This window comes from Aspergillus thermomutatus, assembly GCF_002237265.1.
Source record: "Aspergillus thermomutatus strain HMR AF 39 chromosome Unknown NODE_199, whole genome shotgun sequence".
Classification (NCBI taxonomy): Eukaryota; Fungi; Ascomycota; class Eurotiomycetes; order Eurotiales; family Aspergillaceae; genus Aspergillus; species Aspergillus thermomutatus.
The window spans coordinates 20,910-42,331 of record NW_020798248.1 but is presented as its reverse complement, the minus strand read 5'-3'; the positions used below and the strand labels follow the sequence as shown (position 1 = coordinate 42,331).

Sequence of the window (21,422 nt, the reverse complement as noted above, 5' to 3'; positions counted from 1 at the left end):
GAGACATGATATGATATGTTTCTGAAGCCCGGAAATAATGAGATATCTGTAACCCGAAAGTAAACCCGAGATAAGATATGAGTGAGACATGATCTTGGAGAATATAAAGTCTTCTAGTCATAAAAGAGTCATCAACTCATCATAGAAGAGTGGCATCGAACTTATACCACAGAGCAAGGCAAGTAGTTTTCCTGGATTAAGCTTCGAAGTTTTTCACAGCTTGCACAAAAGCGTGAATTTTGGCAGGATCTTGTGAACCGTCAGATTCCACGCCAGAACTCACATCAACCCCAACCACTTTGTGCCCAGAGTCTCCCAGCTTCTTGATGGTGTCAACAACATTACAAGGGTCCAAGCCACCTGCCAGAATAACTCGTAGCCCATCATCGCTACCAAGGATCTTCTGAACACGCGCCTGATCAAGAAGCTCACCAGAGCCACCTGCACCGGAATCGAGCAAAGGCAAGCTGTGGTAAGCTCTGCGTGCGATACCAGACTCATCCAAGGCAAATTTACGAATGACGGGCACCGGGATTAGGCTGGCCCATTCGAGGGGCTCTGACCCATGCAGCTGCACGACGTCCAAACCTAGTTTTCGCTGCTTATCCAGGATGTAAGCCAATGGTTGATTTTGGAACACACCCACAAGCAAAGCCCGCGTAGGATGACGCAGGACGCGGGCGGAATGATCAAAGAAGTCAGAAGAAGAAGAATTGGCGGGTGATGTGGGGTCAGGCTGGACAGTAGGGCGCTTGGTTGACTTCACTACCTGAGCAATGCGCAGAGCGACATCGTCGGGTACACATCGTTTACGACCTTCCACGAGGATAATGCCAACCAGATCTGCACCAGCTTCGACAGCAGCTCGTGCACCCGCTTCCGAGCGAGTGCCACAGATCTTCACCAAGCGTGAGCTCGGTGCCGACTTGGAGCTATTTTCTGCGTTTCCCCCTAAAAGTTCTGCAACGAAGGCAGATGTGTTTGGGGCCCGCATCAGCGCCTCGCCGACAAGGATAGCCTTAACACCATCCTTTTGGTAAGCCTCCACATCCTTCGGTCCAGAGATACCACTGAGAGCACAAACGATGGTGCTTTCAGGTACCAGGTCCATCAACCGACTCGTAGTGCCAAGATCGACTTCAAAGCTTGTCAGATCCCTATTGTTGACGCCCACCACCTCGGCGCCCAGTTCAACAGCAATTTTCATCTCTTCTGGAGTGTTGACTTCGACGAGAGGCTCCATTCCAAGACCGCGAGAGTAATTGTAAAGCCTCGTAAGAAGCTCAACACTCAGCATCTTCACGATGAGCAGGACGGTATCGGCACCAGCTAGACGTGCCTCCAAGATTTGATATTCGTCAAAAATGAACTCTTTCCGAAGGACAGCAGGCCGGTTGGGCAAGCCCTCCAGGCTCTGACGGACGGCTCGCAGATCGTCGATGCTGCCTTTGAACCATTCTGGCTCAGTGAGGACTGAGATGACACTAGCCCCAGCCTTAGCATATTGCCGGGCCTGAGCCGGAGCGCATGCCGTCTCCGCAATCATGCCCTTGGATGGAGAAGCCCGCTTGATCTCTGCCATCAATGACAGTGGATAGGGGGATTGTCTGAGGCGAGCAGGAAATGAAATCTGAGGTGGTGCAAGGCTGAGGTTGTACGCAGCCTGAAGATCTTCGGGACGTTGGGATGGAATCAATTTCTGAACAGCAACGGCTGCTCTCCGGTGATCATAAATCTTATTCAAGATGGAAGTCTTCTTGTCTACCTTTGCTGCGGTGCCGTTCACATTGGCCGAGCCCGATGAGGATTTGCCATTGGCCTCCCAGGTCCCGGCTGTAAGCTTCAAGAAGTTTCTGAACATGGTGCGGCCATGCTCCGTGAGAATACTTTCCGGGTGGAACTGGACACCTTCCACTGCGTATTGCTTGTGTCTGATCCCCATGATGACCTCCTTGCCGCTGCCATCGTTCAATGGGACAGAAGATGTAACTTCCAGACAGTCTGGGATAGTCGCATGCGTCCCAGCCAACGAGTGATATCTAGTCACTTCAACCGCAGGAGGCAGGCCTTCATAGACACCTCTGCCGTCATGCTTTAGTACCGATGTCTTGCCATGCAGGATTTCACCGGTAACGTCGACCTTTCCACCGAAAGACGTGATCATACATTGCTGTCCCATGCAGACACCGAACACGGGTATTTTCCCACCGAAGTACTTAATCGCCGCATTGCTGATGCCAGCATCTGTTTCTGGATGACCTGGGCCGGGACTAATGACGAGTTGAGTCGGCTTCTTGGCAATCAGCTCTTCCAAGGTGATCTGGTCATTGCGAAAGACCGTGACGGTGGCGCCCTCTAAAACAAGATATTGGTATACGTTCCAGGTGAAAGAATCGTAGTTGTCAATGAGAATGACATTCGAGGCACTGGCCAGCTGTGCGGCTTTGGTGGGATGGCGGGGAGAATGGTCAACGAGATCGGAGCCCGCCATGACTGTGAATTGGAGCAGGAAAGATTCGAGGCCGCTTTCACTGTGAGAGGGATGGACAAAGACTGCGTTAGATTTACGCTCGACCTGCCCAAGCTTGGAGGGAAATCTCACCTGCTTCAGGTCAATCAAGGGATGCCTGTGTCACCAAATAAGTTTGACACTATTTGACTCACAGAAAGTTCTCTGATGCAGGCGGGTCGATTTCCTAATCGGGCTTGTTTGTCAAACTGTGCAAATAGTCTGCCTCACCGCCTGGCACTAAGCCGGAACAGGTATACATTGTTGACCTCCAGCCAAAAGGCTCCTTCAATAATATTCTGAGCGCCCGCCTTGAGCTAAAGCTCTGAGCTTCATTGATTTTGATCTTCCGTTGGCTCGGTTTCTCTGCCAACCTCTATCTTTATCCGTCAAGCGACTCCTCCCTATATCGACTGGTACCTATAATGTTATAAATTGTCTCGCCAAATGGCTCCCATCCCGGAGGCCTATTTCCCGTCCCTGGACAAGTGCTTCTCTGGGGACGTCCAGCTTCTGTATGCGCATTTGTTCGTACAATTGAAAAGCGGTCGGTGTTAATATGCTTTCTCTTTAGATCTTGGAGAAGAGCCTTCATCTATACCTGCGACCCTGACAGTGACGTCGACGATACAGCCAGCTTCCATGCGTTCCTTTCGCAACCAGAGAGCACTCGCCTGCTTTCAAATTGTTTGCATCCTTTCTCGTCGCCTTCAGCAAAAACAAAGTCCGATTTCGAGTCTAAGACAGCGGCAATTCATGCAGAGACGACTGCGCAAGCTTCTTACGATCTGAAGGAAATCAAAGCGGATACTCTGTGGTTAAGTCAAAAAGCTGGGATCGATGAGATAACCGCTCTTCGGATCACAGTTCTGGAATGGCAGGATCGTCCTGCTGCGCGCTTGCTAGCTAGATTTACCGAGGAGGAATTAACTAGCCTACAGAGTGCCGCTGGGGTCGACAATTTACGTGCGTCGCTTGCAGCGCCTGCCTTGAATGAAATTTTGCGGCAGAAGGCCGGTGACGACTCTGATTTCGTGTCCGAGGAAAATAGACGACTTAGATTGCGCAACCTTTATCTTTCCGAGAGAAGCCACCTGTTGAAGACAGCACGCAAACTGCTCGCTTTGTCCCTCCACAACAGCTCTCGAAATGATACTGCTCCTCCCGCCCCTCATGTCAGTGATCGCACCGAGTCCTTGCGCAAGCTAGGTACAGCTGTCTTTCAAGAAAAAACTGCAGGCAGTGAATGGCGATCCTTTGTGGAAGCGTGCATCAAGGCCATCAAAGATCGACTTTCCGAATTAGAAGGAGATGGTGGTTGGTTAGGAGTCGCTGAAAGCAACGATGCAGTAGAGATTATGTGGAGGACGGTCCTCGTTGAAGAGGTCCTGCATATCACCCAAATGCTTTTTCTCCAGCTTCAGGCGTCGGCCGAGATTCCCACTGCTGAACTATTAGTATCTTGGCTCCGTGTCATGGTCGATTACAGTTTCCTGGAATCAGTCCAAGTAGTAAGTCATGTTTTGACCTTCTACCATCATCGTTGCTCTCATAACTGATTATTGAAGCCTTGCCAAAACCCCTTGGAGATATTGTTGCCGCTACAGGCTTTTGTCGCTCTGACAACCCTTGCGTTTATGAAGCTACCACTCGCCATGCCCTCGATCATCAACAAATCGACGTCAACACCACCTTCCCAGTCACCATATTTCCTTTCCAAGGACGAAATCGGCCAATTGAACGAAATATTTGTAACCGCCGGGCTTGAATCTAAAACTGCAAATCCCGCAGCATTCTCGTGGGGACTACTTCTACATACGTTGAGAGAGCTAGCCCTTAGCGACAAAGAGACGCGAGAGCTGGAACAGTTTCACAGCGCGGTGGATTCTTTTCAATCGAATACCCCCCGCTCAAATTCTGGCCGAGCTTCCGAGCTCTCCTTATACGAGGAGTTGCTCGAATGCGCACGGTCTCCCGCTTGCACAGTTGAGGACTCGATCGCGCTTCTGACATCCGATGCTATGAAGGACATGATGTTCGAAATGATAGTTGCTTTGGCCACCAACGTTGGTTCAACTTCAGCCGTCGATGACATCCTCACAGAACGATGGACACGAGTGGTACTTTTGGATCTCGTTCGCGTCGTGATGATTTACGTGGAGTATTCCCCCGAGATTGTTGGCTCGGTTTTGGCGATTCTCAATGGGTCTTCTACAAATCCACTTTGTTCTTCACAGTCTCTTTCCGCCGCCAGCGACCCGCGCTGGATTTTCATGAAAGATGATCTCCTGATGGACAAGATTTTCCGACTCGCACGCTCACGGTTTCCATACGAGATGGTGCCATTCTTGAAGCTCTGCCGAGCGCTCATTAGCAGAGACATGGTGAACGAAGAGGGCATTCCACAGATCCTCAGCGAGATGGAGAATATGGACACCTTCACACAGATAGTGCCATTCGAATTTCAGGGGTACGAAACAATCCGAGAAGATGAGAATGCTAATCTCGTCACCCTCACACAGCCTCTGGCGATGTTCGAGTCGTCGTCGGCGAGGCATATTGTGGACCATGAACCAAGCAATGCTCTGGTTGTCACAAGCTCGTCACAAGTGCCTTCATCGACTCTAGGACAAGTGATATCCGAAGCAAAGCCAGCAGTGGTTATGTGGTATCATGAATATTCCTGCCTGAGCTATCTCGGGAGTTTCTTGGAAGAGTGGAATGAAACCGGGGGTTACTCATCCGGGGTGGAAGAAGACAGCGTTGCAGAGATCATAGGACTTATCGCGGACCTACTTCTTGTCACATGGGTTGAGCAAACACCAAGCGAGGCCGGCTCTGGCGCCAAACATATTTTGGAGATTGCAAGCGATGGATTGGCTCGCGAAAGCGATATTATATCGTTGATCTTCGATATCTTCGAGCGCAATCTGCACAACATAGGTCCAAGGGCCGGACTAGACAGCAAAGTATATTCGGCCATCGCCTGCTTACGCTTCATTCGTGCCCTTACAATGATTTTACCGGGAAGGGTATGGCCTTTGCTCGCTCGGAGCAGTTTACTCGGGTCAGATGGCAAGGGCGGCGTCATGACCGCAATCGTATCCGCAACTGAAGTGACATCGGGAGATTATCCATTCCTGCTTGAGTGCGTCCAGTTATTCCAGGCTGTCGTGAACGATGCAGCATCTCGCGCGATGTTGAGAAAATGCCCGAATAACTTGTCTGGAAAAATGACGGCTGCTTCTGAATGGACCTCTGGCGTACCAACTCATATCATGAGAGGTATCTTGTTGAATTTCGTGCGGACAATGGTTGAGGTGTTCAACAGCAACATCGACTGGCGTTTCAACGCCCCGGAACAAAGGCTAGAGATCAATGCCACTCTTGCTAAGACCTTTGAAAGGATGCTCTATTATACTTATGGGACGAACGATTCTACCAAACTGGAATCGAAGATCACTGGCGTTTTCTCCTCATCCGCAACATACCTTTTGGATGTGCTACGACCACAGTCCAAGGCAGACCTGCCTTTCAATCCAATCCTTCGGCTGATCGTTGACGGCCTTCAGACGCCGGCTACTTTATATCTTCGCTACCTCCTCTTGATGGAAAGGCAGGTGAAAGCGACGTTGGCGTTGACAACCAGACTATTGGAGGCCGCCCGGTTTCTGGAGCAACCAGCCTCGCTACTAGAGGACCAACTATTCAAGGCCACTCCAGTTCTCGTCAAACTATATTCGTTGTTCGATGCCTACCGCTTACCAGTAATTTTGCTTCTTGAGATCCTAATCACCGGTGCAGCTCTCGACTCCACGAATGAACCACCGTCCTTGGTCGGACACCTTGGGGCGGAGTCCTCTTGCCTCTTCCTCGACGTTCTGTCGCAGTTCGACAAGCCGTTGAGTGATCAGAAATTACACTTAGCGGTATGGCACTTGTTGTCCACAATTGTCACTAAGCGTCAGCAGTGGCTCGCGGTGTACATCCTCACTGGATCGTCTGCCCGGCAGACGATGAAGAAAACTGACGCAAATGGCGGGCCCACTATGAGGGGAACGCCCTTTCTGCAAATTGCCCTCGGAATGCTTTCGAATGTTGAACAAATGGACCTTCGTGTAGCACTTTCCTTGCTCGAGTTTGTTTCTTGTGCTCAAGAGAATTGGCCGTGGGCAACGCCAGAGCTGCGAAAAAACCCTCAGTTTTTTAACAGCCTTGTCAACTATGTCTCGAAATTGAAAATTCCATCGTTGCCTGTTCAGGATCAGATCTTCGCTACGCGAATTGCCGCTGTCGTTGCTGACCTTTGTGCTGTCTACCTTCACTCAGCCAAGGACATGCAGGACCGGACTTTTTACAAGACATTGATTCCGCTTGTGTTTTGGTACTCGAAAGATGCCGTTGATGTCTCGGCTTATAATGCATCATTACACGCCAACCTGAAGAGGAATTTCGAGATGAGATATCCTGGCTGCAAGCTTGCCGATTTTAGGAGAACCTCTCTGCAGCCTCGCTGCTTGGGGCGCGACTACTACTACGACATTCAATTAGGAGACAAACTTCTTTCTTATGACTTTGCCTGGTCTGGGACTAAGAATCAAGGGTTTGCCGAGGAGTTCGAACGAGCCAACATCAATCTGTCCTTGGTCGAGGCACAAGTGGTACGTACGATGGTGATTTTCATCTATTTATCAAAAGATTTCTGATCAATTTTGTATAGAGTCTCCTCCATAGCTGGAAGTTCTTCGCGACGGAGCATTGCGCGGACTTTATGACCGACCGTGAAGTTCAAAAATCGATGGCTTCGGTCGTGCAGAGCTGTCTCGAAGCCAACATCAAGGGAGTTCCGCAAGAAGCAATATTCGAAAAGATTCAGCAGACACGGGTAGAGTTTGCACAGGCTTTGCTTCAGCGGCTGGTTGAGGCTGGAGCAAAGGGTGCCGAAGTCTTCGGCTTGCTTAAAGTCGTTTGGGATGCTTTGCGCACTCGCCGCGCAACTTATGAAGAAGCCTTGGTGAACGACGACGCGGAATACTATCGCTCGGTTCTGAACGTACTCTTCCTTGCGCTCCAGTTCCACCTCGATGGGCCCTCCCGAACGGCGCCAGAAACCATGAGCAAGAAAGCCAAGATCTCGTCCGACCTGACCTTGGTGATTGAGATTGTGAAAACAGTTGTTGCGCACGGTTTCCGGTCGATGACTACTTATCTGCATGACAAACCGGACAAGTGTACGCCGAAGGATTTCGCTCTCCTCACCGCTATCCTACAGACTTCACTTCAAATCAAGCATGCGGATCGCTTATACGAGCACATTGTGTACCACATTGAAGATAACGCCACGGCTAGGCACGCTATGTCACTGTTCTCATGGGCGGATCAACTAGCTGTGGCTGGGGATCCTGTGTACGGAGAGCTCAGTATTCTGTTTCTTGTCAAACTGTCAACACTGCCTATGCTAGCGGAACATTTGGCAGTTGAAGCGGTCTTGACGAGGCTTTCCACATGCCGGTTGACTAACGTCTTGCAACAACCCAGAGGCTTTGGACCGTTCGACGCCGTACCCAGATTGTACACCATCTGGACTGCGGGTTTCCTTCCGTTGTGCTTGAATCTCCTGTACCACGTCCTCCGCACCGCGCCCGAGGTGGCTGCATTCCTTAACCAATTCGAAGGGCAGCTCAAGCGGGCGTCCGAATCTTTCATTGCGGACCGCTCAGGCTCTCCGTCCCGACGCATCTGTTTGAGCATGGCATCCGAAGCATACTCGCTTGCGCTCATTTCCTTCATCTTGAACCGCTTCCGAGAAGCCGGTCCCAGTGCCGGGGTAGATGCACAATCTATCCAGGAACTCATGTGGGACAAGACGCAGGTCAAAGAAGACATCGAAGAATTGCTAGAACGTCGGCAGAGTCTTCGCGCGCGGATTGTCGCTACCAGCGAAAAAGAAGTGGAGCTGGCACGACACAAGCCGGTAAACCCTGCCTCGGGCGCAGAGAACCGTCTGGAAGAGAGGATTGTGAATGAGCTCAAGGCAGCCCTGGTCTGCCTTGGAGGAGAGGAGGCATAACGATGATCATGTATTGAGCGGTCCAGCTGTTTTGGCAAGTTTACGTTTCTTACCTGCGCATCTTCAGGGTATTATTTCTTCTGCTTCGATCTAGCATGCTCTACGGGATGGATCGGATGGAGTGTAAAATATCCTGGGTAGAATATATCTTCTTATCTTCCTTCACCTTATTTTTCTTTCCCTCGAAGAGCAAATAGGCTATCGAGCATCGTTCAATTGACTTGAGACAAGCTCCACGGATAAATGTGCCGTCTTCCCATGCATCAATGACAGCGTCCCATACTGACTCTAGCCAACCAGTCTCAGCCATCTCATAATCCATGCTCATAAGTCATAATACTACCTCAATTATCCATGGCATTAAAGCTATGATCCGATTATACCGAAAAGTCCGAGGTCAGCCTCGGGACTCTCGTAGCGCAAAGGCGACGATTGGCGAAGGGGACACGGCAAGGAATAACCGATGCGGGGGAAATGCGGGGATAGCTTCCTCTCCCTGAACATGCCAGCTATGTAGTCCAGCATCACGAAGGATACACGCCACGTATTGAATTGGATCGAGGAGACAAATGATAAAAGGAGTCTGGCTACGTCTACTTTGAGCTTAGCTGGGTTATTCATGGGGTAAATGACTGGGGCAGTGAATGGTGTGTTTGTATCTTGTGTTTGAGTATATATAGTTTCTGCTGTCTTCCTCTTAGGCTATTTTCCACGAATATCCTTGAAGTACGAGGTCTATAATACACTTATCATTACACAAAGCAGAATCTCGGAGATTGAAGATGCCCTTCAAATCGCGCTATCACATCGATATTCCAAACACCCACCTCGCCTCACTCCTTCTCAAATCGCCCACGCACCCCCTCTCTTCCACACATCGATGCTTCTCCGAAGCCGCGCGCCCAGACACCCATTACTTCACCACCCATGACTTCCGACTATGGAGTCAGCGATTCGCGGCTGGACTGCGCAAAGCTGGTCTCCAGCCCGGTGACCGCGTACTGCTCTTCTCCGGTAATGATCTGTTCTTCCCTGTTGTGTTCATGGGGATCATCATGGCCGGCGGTATCTTCACGGGTGCCAATCCGACGTTTGTGCCGAGGGAGCTGGCGTTCCAGTTGCAGGATAGCGGGGCTTCGTTCCTCCTTTGTGCGGATGTGAGTCTTGATACGGGGATTGAGGCAGCTCAGATCGCGGGGTTGAGCCGGGATCGGGTGTTTGTGTTCAATGATGCGATTTTTGATGGGCAGGGTGAAGGGAGGAAAGGGTGTCGCTACTGGGCGGAGCTGGTAGCTTCCGCCGAGGAGGGGAGTCGGTTTGTCTGGGATGAGCTGAAGACGCCCGAGGAGGCTGACCGGACGCTTGCGCTGAACTACTCGAGCGGCACGACTGGCCGGCCAAAGGGGGTGGAGATCTCGCACAAGAACTATGTTGCCAACATGCTGCAGTACAACTTCATGTTCTACCTGAACCCAGACTGGAAGGAGAAATCGGTCAGGTCGCGGTGGCTGTGCTTTCTGCCGATGTACCATGCGATGGCGCAGAACATTTTTATCGCGGCTGCGCTGAGCCGCGAAGTGCCTGTCTACATCATGCCCAAGTTTGACTTTATCAAGATGCTCGAATATGTGGAGAAGTTCCGCATCTCGGACCTCATTTTGGTGCCCCCGGTGGTGATTGCATTGGCCAAACACCCTGCGGTCAAGAGCGGAAAGTATGACCTTAGCAGCGTGGAGGCGATCGGAAGTGGAGCAGCACCCCTGGGACGAGAAGTGTGCGAAGAGGTTGAGGCCCTTTGGCCACCTGGTCGCATTAATGTCAAGCAGGGCTGGGGAATGACCGAGTATGAATTTCTTGACCTTGATGGCGAAGGGCCCTGATAAGCTAACGCATCATATTTCTAACAGAACCACATGTTCGATATTGGGCTGGAACCCAACCGAAAAGAGCTATAGTGCGTCAGTTGGAGAGTTAAATGCAAATTGTGAGGCGAAAATCATGGCCGATGATGGAGTGACAGAGTATGGACGCAATCAGCGCGGCGAGCTCTGGGTACGAGCCCCGAATATCATGAAAGGTTACTGGAAGAACCCCCGAGCAACCAAGGAAACCAAGACGGACGATGGATGGTTGAAAACAGGGGATATTGCGTACGTGGACGACCACGGGAGGTTCCATGTCGTCGACCGCAAGAAGGTAAGCCCAGCGATCTCATATGACCCCTCCTCTTCTTACAGCCTCTGCGCCCCATGGTTGCGGCGCAATAGATTGCATGACTTCTGCATGGTGTATGTAAGCTGACCGGGCCGATCTTGGACAGGAGTTGATCAAGGTGAAAGGCAACCAGGTGGCACCGGCAGAGCTGGAGGCCCTGTTGCTGGAACACCCTGCGGTTGCTGATGTTGCCGTCATCGGAGTGCGAGTGTAAGTAAATAGACCACAGAATGAAACACAGGCTAACTCTGGTTACCTGAATAGGAATGACGACGAGCGTCCTCGAGCGTATATTGTGCTAAAGCCAGGACACAGCGCCACCGCGAACGACATTGTCGCCTTCATGGACGGCAAAGTGTCTGCGATCAAGAGAATAACCGGTGGGGTAGTTTTCGTTGATGCGATTCCTAAGAACCCGTCTGGGAAAATCTTGCGTAAAGTGCTTCGAGACCGAGCCAACGAAGAGACCCAAAAGAATGGTGTCACTGCTAAGCTATAGAGCGGTGATTGGGTGGTCTTCCCTTTTGACATTATTTAGCTTAGTTTGCCCCTCAGTTGATGCATATTAACATAGATCGACTGTGCCTCCCAGAGTTCTGGTTGGTGCAGGATATTTGAGATCTGTATAGAGTTTGCTGGATCAAGCATCCGATAGATAGCCTGCTCTCGGGGCTGACCAGGTTGTTGGGTCAACAGGTCAGATCCATGAGAGTGGATTGAACACTCTGTAATTCCACAATAGAAGTTCGCCACGTCTAAACTGAAGCCAGTTCGCCATGGACGACTCGAAAGACGACGACATTAATATAGTTGTCTGTCGGGGTCACCGACAGGCTGCCACTTTCTCGCCCCTTGACGGCGCCGCTTGGTCTTATAGGTTGTTTATCTAGGAACGGGCGAATCTCGATAATGGCGAATTATATGGATCGCCTGCATGAAGATTTAGTTAGCACCTGTCTTTGATTCAGATCCATTTTTATTGAAATGATTCATAGGTGTGTACAATTGTCCACATTGGACCAATGTGGCTAATGTCAACAAACCTCAGAAGTGAAGTAAATGGACTTCAGTCCTGCACTTAGGAGGATTATAGACAACTGAATTGAAATTTTTGGATGGAGGGAAATGGAGAAGGATGAAGGAGGATAAAAGGAAGAAGAAGTGAGTGTGTTGTGGTGTCACTATGGCCTCCCCTCTCACAAATCACCTGTCTGACCATTTTCTTTCCACAATACAGTGAACCCTAGGTACTCTGCTTTAAACTCAGCCAACAGAATGGCTGATTGGGACAGCCTCATCGTATACCTAGACTATGGATCTCCAATGCCGATCGATCTATGATGATTAGATAGACACCAAACTTAGTGAGTACTTAGTCTGACTTAGTTGATCGTCGCTAGAACTGCCTACTCGCTAGTCTCTCTTTCAGGCGCCACTTTCGCCTTCTGAGACCACTCCTTCTGGTGGCGCATCTTCATCAGCTGAACTTGCCTTGCTTTCAGAGTCCAGGCAATCTTCCCCCAGAGATCTGCCCTATGATGACGGGGTGAGACCGTTGTCTGCCTTCCCGTGTATTCACCCATTTTCACCAGTTCCGTGGCTGATCACGATGCAGCTGGACCGGGATGCCCCTCTCTCTTAGTCGTCGGGCCAGATGACCAAAGGGAAAGAGAGCGCAATATTATGGTCATCTGGGTTGATATGTGGAGTCTATTCATTTCCAAGTCCCAGGCTATTAGACAATGGCATCTCTCTCATCGAATCAAACTGGGCGGCGGGTGGTGATTTCCCTGTGCCTTGTGGTCAATCAGCCTCATCTTATAAAGCCGAGCAGGGCCATCCTGGGAGACCTGGATGTTTGTTCCATTCTCAAAAAGGTGCTTCTTGTAGCTTACTCTGGACTTCTACTACACTCAAGTGAACTGCATGCCAGGCATCCATCATCTTGCTCTTCCTGTTCTCATCTTGCTCTTCACTCTTCCCAAACATAAACAGTGAAGCGTCGCGTGAGGGTTGATTTATACTTGGGGTGTGTTACACAACTTCTCGTAGATTCCTTGTTTATGCAGCTTGTTGACAATGGTATTAGGACAAATACCCTGATCCAGCTTAAGAAGTGGCGGAGGACAGCCGCTTCATGGAAGGGGACACCGCGCTTCTGGCAATGAACCCTGGAGATAACTACTGGGCCATACTCCAAGACTTGCAAGCGCAATCATTCGGAATCGTATATCCTGCTCTTTCAGTGATTTGCATCGTAGGCCTAGCGCGGCTGATCAGACGTCGACGGCAAGGCCAGTACGCCCTGCCTACGAGAGGGATGGATTCACAATCTTCGAGGCAGGAGAAGTATGGTTGCGAGCAGCAGACAAAGGAACGGCAACAGGATGCGCTCAGTTCAGAGGCACCCTCGCAAAGGACCTTCCCTTTGCCCTCGGCTTGTGATATACTGCCACCCCTGTCGCATCTTGCACCGTTGCCATCAAGTGGCTACCTCGCCTCTATTTTGGGTCGTCAGCCGAGCAGGAGCAAATTGACATCTGAAGAGGATGGGCAGTTGCAACAGTCTTCTGCACTGGCTGGGTCCGAGTCCAGAGCCGTGCCTGTGGGGAACATATTCGATGGCGACGAATCTCGGCCGGCGACCTCGGATAAGAACGCCGACTTGGTCGGCTCATTCGCTTCGACCTATTCTAAAATCGAAAATGAGGATCAGCACCAAGGCGAGGCTTCCACAGTACCTGCTGCATGGCCTGTGGGGACTCACAGACAAGAGGTCTATGAGCTTCCAGGCTCCGAAGAGCTTCAATCAACTCAAAGACGAAACCAAACAGTTCACTTTCCTCAGGTTGTGGATGCAGAAGGCACCCGTTCCTGGAAGCGGGTGATTGTGGAATACAACTGAGGTGGAAACATTCACTTTCTGGTGTTGTTTTTGGAATCTCTTCTATGCATATTTCGGGTTCTGATTCTTCTTATTTTTATCTTTGTCAGTTCATCTATATAGTAGACCAGCGTGGGTGGCGGTGTGTTTTGAAGATATGGTTGTTTATGACTGATGATATTGCATGATTTTCAATGATGATGTTTTGAATTCCTCAATCTTGCCAAATACATAGTTCCATTTGAAAATACTTGATTCTCAATATGCAAACATCTATCCTTCACATGCCAGAGATACGTATCTATGGAGTATCCTCAGGGGTAGACAAGCTGGCTGGGTGCTTACTCTACTTACTGCCAGCTTCAGCTGCGCTGAATTACACTTGCTTACTAAACATTCCAGAAGATATCAGCCTAATAGAAAGGTATTATTCTATTAGTTTAATAAGAATAGGGCTGTATATGTAGCGGGCAAGGCCCGCTGTATGCTCGAGCCTATCGGCACTCGCGAGCTGCCTTAGGCACCAACGATATCATGAGTTCACCAAGTCATGTGACCTCGCCTGCAGTTCGCACACATCTTTTCTTGTTTGGCCGTTGCGGCCCTAGTTAGAACCCCTTAGCGATTTCTTACCGTCCAAACCTAGGTCATAGGTTGACCGGCTTCTAGCCCGTGACAGTATAAAGAGAATTAATAGAAGAATAGTCAGCCTAATTTAACTATAGGAGATATATTATTCTATTAGATAAATAAGAATAGGGCTGTATAAAGAGAATTAAAGGAAGAATAATTAGTCTAATTTAACTATAAAAGATATGTTATTCTATTAGATAAATAAGAATAGGGCTATATAAAGAGAATTAATAGAAGAATAGTTAGTCTAACCTAACTATAGAGAATATAAATAGGGTTATATAAAGAATATATAATATAAATACTCCTATTAAAGGTAGTATTTCTACCAAAATATCATAAAAACAAAAAGACCTTACTTACCAAGTCTTCCTGTGAAGGAAACCATCGGCCATCTGAGTTAAAAATATAAATCTGGCCATTCGCCTTCAACCGAACCATGAGCGAGACATCTGCATTACACTCCTGGCAGAACTCAAATGCCTTCCGGAACAAGGTATATCCCCGTCGTCGGTGTTGTTGACGTTTTGCCTTTGGCTTATCGGACTGCCGATGACGGATTCTTCTAGGCTTTGCCATTATGACAAATTTCCAGCTGTGATTCAGAGTAAAAGGGACCACTACTCCAGTCCGATAGCCTTTAGAAGTTCAGGCCTTTACATACTTCCCCAGAGACACTCAACTGGAGTAATCTGGCTTGAATCTGGACATTAGGACCAGGGGCTTGAGAAGCTCGTCCGCCCTTGCCATTATCGGTCTAGCGGTCATAAGCAGCTGCATCATGTATTCTGACACAGCCCTGGATGCTGACAACAGTACATCCATAGGTAACTTACGGAGATGGCCTGCCTCTCAGACAATTGAGGAACCTAGCCATTTGCGGTTAGTTGTAACCCTTTGGAGGGCTGTTCAAGACAGTTCTGAACCCAAGACATGTCAAGTAGTGATAAATGTTGGTATGACCATTTGTCTTTTTGGGGTCTCCTAGGCACAATACGCATTATTAATTACCTTGATGCTGATATTGTAGCTTGTTTTGAAAGTCTGCTACTAAATATATCCTGATTTATGGTGCTGGTATTTTTGGTATTTTACGGTGTTGCTGCCCGTTCACTGGACATAATTCACCAGAAAGTACAGAGTACAACACTTGAATGTCCCTAAGGAATGGTTTCCTAAGCTATGACCAATAGTGACTTGGTATGGTTTTGAAAGGAAAAGCAATAGAATACGCAGCAAACACAGCAAACACACCAAGATACAAAAGATACTAAAGATACCAAAGATACCAAAGATTTATCCTGATAATCACCACTCCGCATTGTATATATTTCCTTCCAAGACCAAATCTAGCACATATAACCATAGGGTGTGGAGAACAGGGCTTCCCATCCGCTCAGCCATACTTAAGCTAGTATTATCAACGCGGCCAGAAGTTATATGCGCCCTTAAAGGCCTGCTGCTTTACAGGTGAGAGATACTAAACCACAGGGTGAGTGCAGGTGAGTGAGGGTGAGTGAAGGTGAGCTGAGCGATGCTATCCAATAGCATGGGTGAGCGTGGGTGATCAGTGGGTGAGTGATTCTGTGGTGACTGGACTCCCTATAGCCCATTACTAGTACCTCCATCGCCAGCTTAAATATGAGGGCCTCCTCTCTGCTCAACTATTGTCTCCTTTCCCATCTACAAGCGGTTTTTTTAGTGATTTATTTTCTCTCAGTTTTTCCTTCTATCCTTCCACAGCATGTCACGTGACACTTTTTTTTAAATGTTTTGATCTGAGGAGAAAAGTGGAGGAGCTCTGTAAGTTTGCTGACTTATAAGGATTCATAACAGAGTACCAGGAAAAACAAAAAAGCAAACCAAACGAAATCAGCCATAAGAAAAGGGCTCCGGCTACCGATGACAGATATGGCCGTTTAGTAGAGTTTTGGAAATTGTACAAATAAACACTTTTTTATTACCTTACTTTATGCCTAGTTGCTGACGGCATATAGATGGATGCTTTCTCAAAATGAACCAGGTGATCAATATTTCACGAAGGAGGAACCTGATCCTCCTGTTCAAATCTTGAAGCTGTTTTCAGAGGCGTTTATTACTTTGCGCAAAGGAGACTTACCCACTCAGTATACTGTCTGTCTTAACCTCTCTTGCTTTATCGCTGAATGACAGAAAAAGACCTGCAGAAAGCTGCCAGATATAGTTAAGGATGATCTTTACAATGTGAGTTACCCTAGGCGGGTATGCTACGCCTATACTGCTAATTCCTTACATAGAATATCCGGAATGAACTTACTCCGAAGTATGGGCTTGCTACCAAACATCAAGAGAAGTTTCCGGTGACTAGAAGGGATCTCGATCTACTTCTTCAACATTTATTTGAAGACGATGACCATGATTACATACATGAGCGTGCCAGATTTCAAGATGCATTCTCGCTCTCTTTGTTCTCTGGTTCCGGTGCAAGAGCAGGTGTGATTATTGAATCAAGTTCTTACAGAGGTACCAACGAGTGTCTCTACTATAGAGTTTGTCCCATCACTCTACTTATCTGAGAGTCCTATGCTAATTACTATATAGCATCTTTCCTTCAATCTACAATGGAATTCAAAAAATAAGGAAGTCAAGTACTGGGTCACCATAGATCCAGAGTTCCTCAAAGGCCATCACTATGATGATGAGGCTGTCATGTAAGATTTGTCTTCTCTGTCCTCAACACTACACAGCTAATTGCAGCAATATAGTCCTAGAAACTAGATACCAGAGCAAGATATACTTAGAAGAAATTTTATATTCTATATTATGGCTGCAGGTATTGCAGACAAGGCATTCAGGGGCATCTGCACAGCCGATGAGTTATTAGATAAAAGACCACCGAAAGGGAGAGAGTCATGGACCCTTGAATGGGAAACGCACATATAAAACCTACCAGTGCTTCGCATGGTGACTACTGATGGACCACACCCTACCCGTGCGTTGAGATTTTCATTAATACAGCACCATTTTACGTCGCTTACCCAACGGGCCTGTTTCTAAGATCAGTTAAGAATCCACAGGATTAGAGGGGGCGTTGCAAATGCAATTGACCGTGGGTCATTTCCTTTATTATACCAACTTCCAGCAAACACTAACAGGCTTATAGCAAAGGCGTCTTAAGCAGCAAGAAGCCAAGCACTAGATCACCAGAACCCAGACACCTTCCTCAAGTATCAATCCAAATTTAAGCGTGTTGACGTCCAGGCCAGCTTCTGGAACCTAAAGCCAGACTATGAATGTCTGGAAACGGAAGAAAGTATGGCTCATCATCGCGACACTAATATTCCGCAACGTCTTGACGCGGCTGCCACTGCGCAGGTTGAGAATGATGATGATGAAATGAAAGAGATCTACCACAGGATCAATGAGATTACTCAACAAATCAGAGGAAAGCCTGCTGAGTATGAAGAATTAGCACTTAAGAGGGAAAAGCTCTACATAAAAGCAGCTAAGAAGCACCGTGTCAAGAAGGTTGAGTTTATTAACAACTAGTGGAGATCTTCTTATAATGAATATATTGCAGGGAATGAGTTTGGTGAGCATGATCCAATGTGCCTCTTTACCATCTGCCGCAAGTATATGCCTGAGAGAGCTTGTTTACGCGATAACCTCTTCACCAAAGCCTTGATTGGTAGTAAGATTGGAAGACAGTGTCTACAGGATATGGTGAATATCTGCGTCTCTGACGAGAGAGTGGCATATTATCCTTGTGAATCGCCAATCAATGGGAGATGCCCAGTATGTTCCAGAGAAATGTCTAGGTTTGTTCAGACATCTTAAGTCTACCTACGGTAGCTAATTTTCGACAGTATTGATTTACTAAACTGGTCGAAGCACATTCTACAGTGCAGAAGGAAGTCCTTAAATGCTACACCATACCAGCAGCTCTATATGAATGGTAAGAGAGCTCATCAGCAAGTGAAGAGATCTTTTCTTAAATGGTGCTACTTATGCGCCAAATAGTTTAATACAGAGGATGCTTGGACGGAGCACTGCTAATTCCATTTGGACCATCTACAACCTTGGTGTGGGCTATTGAGATTCCACTTTACATTAGTTGCGCCTGGATTCTGTCCTTTCTGCTTGGGTGACCACACTAAATCTCCTGTGGAACGATTCCAACAATGGCGGGAGAAGTCCACCCTCATCAACCACATTGATAATAAACATTTGGCTGGCAAAGGAAAGGATGAGGTTATTCAATGCCCTCATCTCTGCTGTAAGAACAAATCATATAATGGTATCCTGCTGTTACAGCGGCATTTTTTCGACGCCCATTCTATTAAAGAACCTCGTCAAAACTGTGTATCTTAGAAGAGGAAGTGGCTTTGCGGTCTTAATGATTCTGAGATGCCAACTAAGAGACCAGCATTGAATGGAATCAGCAAAGAGCCTGTTGAGTCAAAGAGTCCCCACTTATCTTAGCCTGTCACAGTGGGCATGAGAGCGCGATTAGCAGTCACACTTAAACACATATTACCTCCTTGTGGCTAATAGAGCCCTAACTACATTATTCCAAGAGCAAACTCATCCAAGTAGCTATAACTCATACGTGATTACTGCGGTGATGTGTGTATGTAGTTTGCTAAAGCGTATCACATATCAGGTGGCCAGGACGTCCAACATAAAATAACCATGTTTGAGGCCAGGATTGATCCATAACCGATGGCAGGTAAAGTCGGGTGTATTATGACAATCTGTGCTCCCATTAAGAGCAAAATAGCTTTGTTGGAAATGATCACACGATGAACTGTTGAAAGATAGCTGATCCTTATCAGAGAACCAGGTTTTGAATTCGCGTGTTGAAATATCCAGCTGCTCCTGACCTTGGAGTGGTTGGGAGAGCTTGAAACTGCGGGATACATATGCATTGGAGATATTTCGCGCAAAACTGATATTGTCGAAGGTGGTGAAGGCTATTTCCCCTTGGCAGTTGCTTTCAATCCAAGCTCTGAGTCCTAGTCGGCCATGGATAATCCTGAAAATGTGTAAGTGCAAAGCACAGAGTTGAACAGCCACATGACGTACTGGATAAGAGTCTCTTCGTCGATCTTGACGAGCCATCGCCAGAACATAAGCTACAACAGTTGCGATCAATGTCGGTAGCCTCATTTTCCGTCCGATAAGGCTTATGCGTTACATGGGATTTACTGAGTCCATACATTCGGAAAATTCTCCTAAATTACAGAACGCAGGACAAACACACGCTCCTGCTCAGAACAGAATTTTTTCAGTGACTGAAAGCACGATGAGACGTATCTACGCAGATTGGGATGATGTGAAGAGTGAGGTGCAGTGCAACCGTCGGCGCCAATACCTTAAGGAGAATCGACATGTAAAATGTTGGCTCTTAGCAGCATCGAAGCTATCTTTTGGAGTGCTTCTCGTTGCTTTCGGACGTCGTCATTTTTGGCCGTCACTCATATTTCCTGAATCCAGAACAAGTGAGAAGCATTGGCAAGACGCTGGTCGCTATCCGCAATCAGTCATGGAACATTGGAGCTTCTCCTCCGGGTCCACAGATCGGGAGACCATACCCAAAAACGGCAAAACTAACCACAACAGGGAATTCACAGGTCCTCGCTTTACAACAGCCCTCTTGAACATGACGTTTCCAGGAGATGCGAAATCATCACATATCGCTAAACCCTCATCCGACCTGGGTATTGTCCTCTATGCGTAGACTGCGGTAGCCTCACCCCTTCGCAGCGCATGAATGCCTGGAAACGGAGCAACGAGTTGAAGATTCATGTCAACAAACACATAAAGAAATTGCGAGGAAACTACATTTGTTCACACCCAATGTGCCAAATCAAGTTCGACTCGAGATCCAACTTCGTTACCATGTGAGCGATACACATGGCCTGCACAAGGCAATCTGGGATGAAGCGGATGGTCCTTCTGAAAAGGAAGACTCGAATCAATCTGACTGCTGCTCCCTCAATAAATATCGGTTAGAAGCGACGGCAAGGGCGGGTTGGGCAAAGCGACAAGAAAATACAGAGAGTTGGCAACGGACAAGGTGAAGGTCTTCAAACTATCCGAACCGTTTGGATTGATGGTGGGATGTCCGTAAGATGGTAGAGCCCGGCCGGGACGAGGCCATTATAGCTTGCGCCAAATGAAGTCTGCACCTCTTCTACGATCTTTCCAACTATCCCATCCGACCGGGCGTCAGTGTTGTAGTCACCTTGTTTTTTAAGTATCAAGGCACTGCTAATAGCGGGAGTTGTAGGTTTCTTGAGTATCTCTGCAGGCATGGAGGCTAGCGGAGTGTACCGTGGCTCTCTGGAATAAATCAGAGCCACGGCCAAGGTCGATAGGTCAAACCGTACCTTACACCCTTTGAACCAGCTTTCTCAGGTTCAACATAGAGGTTTTTTTTTTTCCCTCAATAATCCGACGACGCTAAATGCCTGTGGAGTCGGCTGGCATTGGCGCTCCTTCGCACAGTATGGACATACCCGCATACATGAGGATACGCGAATGACTGCACTGTGTTGAGGCCAGTTCTGATATAAATGTTGGTGACCATCACAGCTGCAAGCAGGTGTGATAGTTGAAGTAAAAGTCATGCTTGTTTTCTGTGAGAAAGAATTCAAACTTTGGGTGTAAAATGAGTCGAAGCAAAGGGTAGGATGATTGTGGACGATTAGAGACGGTTAGAGACGATTAGGGGCGGTGAATTGGAAATCATGTGTGGCGCCTGCAGTAGGTGCTGCGGCGCTAGTGTAGTAGTGCCATCCGCGACGTCCCCTCAGCGCATGGATAGTTGCTTCGATCATGGAAAAACCGTTGGTCCATGGCAGCGAGTACATCCTATAACAGATACTATGAGGCCCCTATGAATTAGCTACGTAGCTTGCAGTAGAACCACCAACTGACTAGCCAGACTGGACATCGGCAAGACGTAGGCCAGCGTACGCAAGACCCTAGTTCTTCCCAGGACAGAAGTTGAAGGCCCTGGGAACGCCTCATTTGCTCCTGGGAACATGCCTATTTCTCCTCAGGGCCACATTGCTCCCGTGCTTGCTCTTACTGTTCACTGGACACTATGAACCGTCAGGATAATCATA

At 48.1% G+C, this 21,422-nt stretch overlaps 4 protein-coding genes across 4 annotated transcripts; 3 read left to right on the top strand and 1 right to left on the bottom strand.

The window, feature by feature from the left end:
- Positions 1–196: 196 nt before the first annotated feature.
- Positions 197–2,491, bottom strand: CDV56_104971 (bifunctional anthranilate synthase/indole-3-glycerol-phosphate synthase; the record flags this gene model as incomplete). The annotated part of the gene is made up of 1 exon (XM_026758590.1): positions 197–2,491. The coding sequence occupies one exon, from the start codon at positions 2,489–2,491 to the stop codon at positions 197–199; it is 2,295 nt and encodes a 764-aa protein (XP_026611901.1).
- A 465-nt stretch (positions 2,492–2,956) lies between these two features.
- Positions 2,957–8,579, top strand: CDV56_104450 (nucleoporin; the record flags this gene model as incomplete). Its single annotated transcript, XM_026758069.1, has 4 exons — positions 2,957–3,024; positions 3,084–4,020; positions 4,078–7,170; positions 7,230–8,579. The coding sequence occupies 4 exons, from the start codon at positions 2,957–2,959 to the stop codon at positions 8,577–8,579; spliced, it is 5,448 nt and encodes a 1,815-aa protein (XP_026611900.1).
- Positions 8,580–9,361: 782 nt separating this feature from the next.
- On the top strand, positions 9,362–11,292 carry CDV56_104179 (acyl--CoA ligase; the record flags this gene model as incomplete). The annotated part of the gene is made up of 4 exons (XM_026757798.1): positions 9,362–10,422; positions 10,487–10,775; positions 10,900–11,003; positions 11,058–11,292. 4 exons carry the CDS (start codon positions 9,362–9,364, stop codon positions 11,290–11,292), a joined length of 1,689 nt encoding a protein of 562 aa, XP_026611899.1.
- Positions 11,293–13,113: 1,821 nt separating this feature from the next.
- CDV56_103937 (uncharacterized protein) lies at positions 13,114–13,698 on the top strand (the record flags this gene model as incomplete). Its single annotated transcript, XM_026757556.1, has 1 exon — positions 13,114–13,698. The coding sequence occupies one exon, from the start codon at positions 13,114–13,116 to the stop codon at positions 13,696–13,698; it is 585 nt and encodes a 194-aa protein (XP_026611898.1).
- Between the last annotated feature and the right edge of the window lie 7,724 nt (positions 13,699–21,422).